Source organism: Corythoichthys intestinalis, chromosome 2 (assembly GCF_030265065.1).
Source record: "Corythoichthys intestinalis isolate RoL2023-P3 chromosome 2, ASM3026506v1, whole genome shotgun sequence".
Lineage (NCBI taxonomy): Eukaryota > Metazoa > Chordata > Actinopteri > Syngnathiformes > Syngnathidae > Corythoichthys > Corythoichthys intestinalis.
The window spans coordinates 66494381-66497707 of NC_080396.1; the positions used below are offsets into that span (position 1 = coordinate 66494381).

At 40.2% G+C, this 3327-nt stretch overlaps 1 protein-coding gene across 3 annotated transcripts; it reads right to left on the reverse strand.

Annotated features, from left to right (window-relative positions):
* Positions 1-3085, reverse strand: LOC130911880 (protein LSM14 homolog B-like). 3 transcript variants are annotated; one of them, XM_057829510.1, is made up of 9 exons: positions 2847-3085; positions 2614-2774; positions 2318-2438; positions 2056-2238; positions 1862-1942; positions 1633-1791; positions 1368-1494; positions 1147-1285; positions 1-165 (listed from the first exon to the last, which is right to left on the reverse strand). In XM_057829510.1, exons 1-8 carry the CDS (start codon positions 2965-2967, stop codon positions 1153-1155), a joined length of 1086 nt encoding a protein of 361 aa, XP_057685493.1. In that variant the 5' UTR covers positions 2968-3085; the 3' UTR covers positions 1-165; positions 1147-1152. The 3 variants fall into 3 exon arrangements, with proteins under 3 accessions (XP_057685493.1, XP_057685492.1, XP_057685491.1); XM_057829509.1 differs by having other exon boundaries at positions 6-165; positions 1128-1285; XM_057829508.1 differs by lacking the exon at positions 1-165 and having other exon boundaries at positions 705-1285.
* Positions 3086-3327: the final 242 nt, after the last annotated feature.

Here is a 3327-nt window from a genome sequence, read left to right on the forward strand (position 1 = left end):
GCAGGCCAGGCAAAAAGCAGGCAGCACTACAAAAAAGGGCTAGGCAGGATTCTAAAAGGCAGACTCGAGGTACCGGGGCAGGAGAGCAGGGTGAAGTCAGGCAGATTTGGACAGCTTGGCATGCAGGCAAAATGCAGGCTTTGCAGACGGTCTGACAGAGTGGAACTGAAAAATCAAGGCTTTAAATACACAGGTTGATAGCTGAGTGAAGCAGTGCTATTGGCTGGGCTGTGAGTAGGTGGATTGAAAACAGGTGGGGATAATTGAAGGCAATCAGGCAATGCTGCAGCAGGGACTGAGGCCATGACAAAAGGATACGTCATTCAATAAACGTTTAGGGAAAGTGACTTTTTAACCCCAAATTACTGTATATTGTAGCGTCCACAAGGATGCCAACTTGGAGATGATAATATACCATTTTCCTACTGAGTGTGCATTATTTCCACTTGTACCCACCAGGACGCCACAAACTATGTAAAAAAAAAATTTTTTTAATTGCCCTTTACACTCGCCACGCTAAATGCCAACACTAATGATAACGAGCATGCTATGCCAACACTCCAAGCCACTTGGCCAAAAATCATTGCGTTTGAAACAGTCACCTCCGCCCCCCTGCATTTTCTGTATGATCAGAGTAAATTAAATTGCTTGTTAAAGTTTACAATTTGTTGGCATTCATATTGATGTCATAAATGCAATAGGCATTCTGTTTGACATAATTCCTTTTTATTTACATATATTCTACACAGCTTCCACAACGCAAAATACAACTTCATGAACCTCAAGGTCAGGCTATCATTCATATTTGATAAAACAAAAAAAAAAAAACTCATATGTGAGTGTGGGGGATTTAACCTAACCTGCACTCCAGTTAGATAAGTCAAAAAAACACGATAACGAAAAAGTACCTTGGGCAATTAGGGGGTGAAAAATTAATTTTACATAACAGACATGCAATCAGAAGTGACAGTCAAATGAAAATTAAAAACACAGCGGAATGGAAATATTAGAGAGTCAGAAATAGCTATCAAAGATTCTCCATTAATTTCTACATCAATTTCTCCAGAAGATAATTATAGAAAACAAGACTTTGAAAAATAACCAGAGCACATACAATCATCCCTGACCTGTACAGCTGTCCATTACCGTTCTTTAAGGAATTCGACGAGTTGGGCCTCGTCCCCTTCTCCCGACATAGCCCCCTCTGCTACCTTGCCCCCTGCGAAACCATCCAGGCACCCCAAATGTCTCCAGATTGCGCTTGCGTTCTTCTGCCCAGGTTAATCTGAAACAAATGTTGGACAAAAACAGCCATGAACAAGTTAATCCAGTTTGAGCTAGGTATTGAACCGTACAAGGTAGAATACCTAAGTTTATTATCAGAAGAAATATTATCGAAGAAGGATTTTGCTTTGTCATAGTAGCATTTTGGTCCAAAATGATCTTCTGGATTCAGATGCGCTTCATTGCTTTGTTTTATGTCTGTATTTCCATCTGCAGAAAATGTACAGATCCAAGTTATGATAATGGTCTGTTTTAGCAATGTCACTTATTTTTTACTTAAATACACATCCAAGAAAAAAAAAACATCTTTGAGTAACCATAGATGCAATTTATGCTATGTGAACCAACCTTTCATATTCAACCTATCCTGTATCTCCCGCTCCAACTCCTTATTAAACTGTGCATTTGAGTAGTCAAAATCAAAATCCGTGTCAAATTTGAGAGTGGCTGAGGGACCCTTTGCTACCATCAGCGGGCCCCTATTGCGGTTCCTGCGTCTTCGGGCACCTATAGTCCAATCATGAGGAATCAGTTACTCATTTCCAAATCCGCCTGCTGCTATTTTAGGAATATTTACCTTGCCGTCTGGTAGGAGGCCCATTGCCATTTTGCTGCTGAGAGGATTCTTGTGAATTGGAAACAACCGGGACTGACCTCACTTCAAATAACGTACATGTTTATGACATTAACAACACAGCTCGATTCATTCCCAATTAAAAAGTTAAACCGATCTGCTTAACAGATTTGAAAAGTAATGCACTTCACACTCACTGCTGGACCCAGTGCCCCTTCTGGTTTCTCTTCTCACTCGTAAAGGCCTTCTCTTCTCCCACTGCTGATCTTGCTCTTGAGGTGCAGTAACACTCAACTCTCTAAACTCTTCTGCACTCAGAGTTTGAACTGCCTTTTCCACCATGAAGCCTTTTCGAACATGCAAACCTGGAAGGATGGACCCTGAAGTGGAAATAAATGGGAATGGAAAAATATTAAAGTATAAGCGTCAAATACATGATGAAATTTGCCACTAGCATACCAAGGCCAAGAGCTGCAGCATACTGATGAGTAAGAAGCGAACTGGCAGCAAGCTGGCTGTAGGGAGGCATCTGCATTGGACTAAAAGGTGGGTAGGCACTTGAAGGACCTACACTTGATGACTGGCAAAAAAAAAAAAAAAAAAAAAACAGTCGATAATTTCACAATTTACCATCAAAGCTTTAATCTGCAAAACACTCTTACTAATAATGATGAATTGTATGACTGTTAAAAGAACCCATTAAAGATTCTCTATACAAAACAAATGTGAAACTATTAAACAAAAATCTATCTCACCTGTACTATTGCTGGATCTGCAGGTAGACCATGGTGCTTTGGAGCTTCACACAATGTGATATCTCTGATATCACTTCCCCGGAACGTGATATACTCGTGAATATCATCTTTGGGAGGTGTGGGTCTATCTGTAGGTCGTCCTTCCGTTCCAAAACATTTGACTAGATGAGATGTATCAATGAGGCTTAATTGTTGTAGAGCAAGTCCCTGCTTGAGTTGCTGTTTTTACTTACCTTTTGCCAGAACAACTGTGGAGTTGACTTTGTCAATTGTGTACAAAATCCCCTCATAACGATTTTGGGCTCTTGAAAGTAGCCCTATTTTGCAGTCGATGTATGGCTTCACAGAACTCATGACCGTTTCTCAAAGGCCTCATGAGTTTTACAAGCCTGATTCAGGCAGTGCAAGCAACAAATTGAAATTTGAAAGGTCTGGTCTGAGATAACATTAAGCCACACCCACAAATGCTTCATCCCACCTGGTCATGATGAGGCATTGACTTTTCATCCTTAAATATAATTGTTTGGGTGTGACTCATTTCGTGACAACTTGAACCATGAAGCTAATTTTTTAAATGAATGGAAATAAATGTAGTGTTTGAAATCAATGTTTCTTTATTTAATGCTTTCATGCAGCAAGCTTTTTTTCTTCTTTAACCCATTTAACTCATTGAAAGATGACCACGGCGAGTCCTCCCAGTGTAAACGAATTGGG

Excerpts from the sequence above, each read along its gene's own strand:
- LOC130911880 (XM_057829510.1), bottom strand. The coding sequence starts at position 2,967 with ATGAGTTCTGTGAAGCCATACATCGACTGCAAAATAGGGCTACTTTCA. Across the intron at positions 2,439-2,613 it reads CAGATCCAGCAATAGTACAG|TCATCAAGTGTAGGTCCTTC; the intron begins GTGAGATAGATT and ends TTTTTTTGCCAG. Across the intron at positions 1,495-1,632 it reads GGATAGGTTGAATATGAAAG|ATGGAAATACAGACATAAAA; the intron begins GTTGGTTCACAT and ends CATTTTCTGCAG.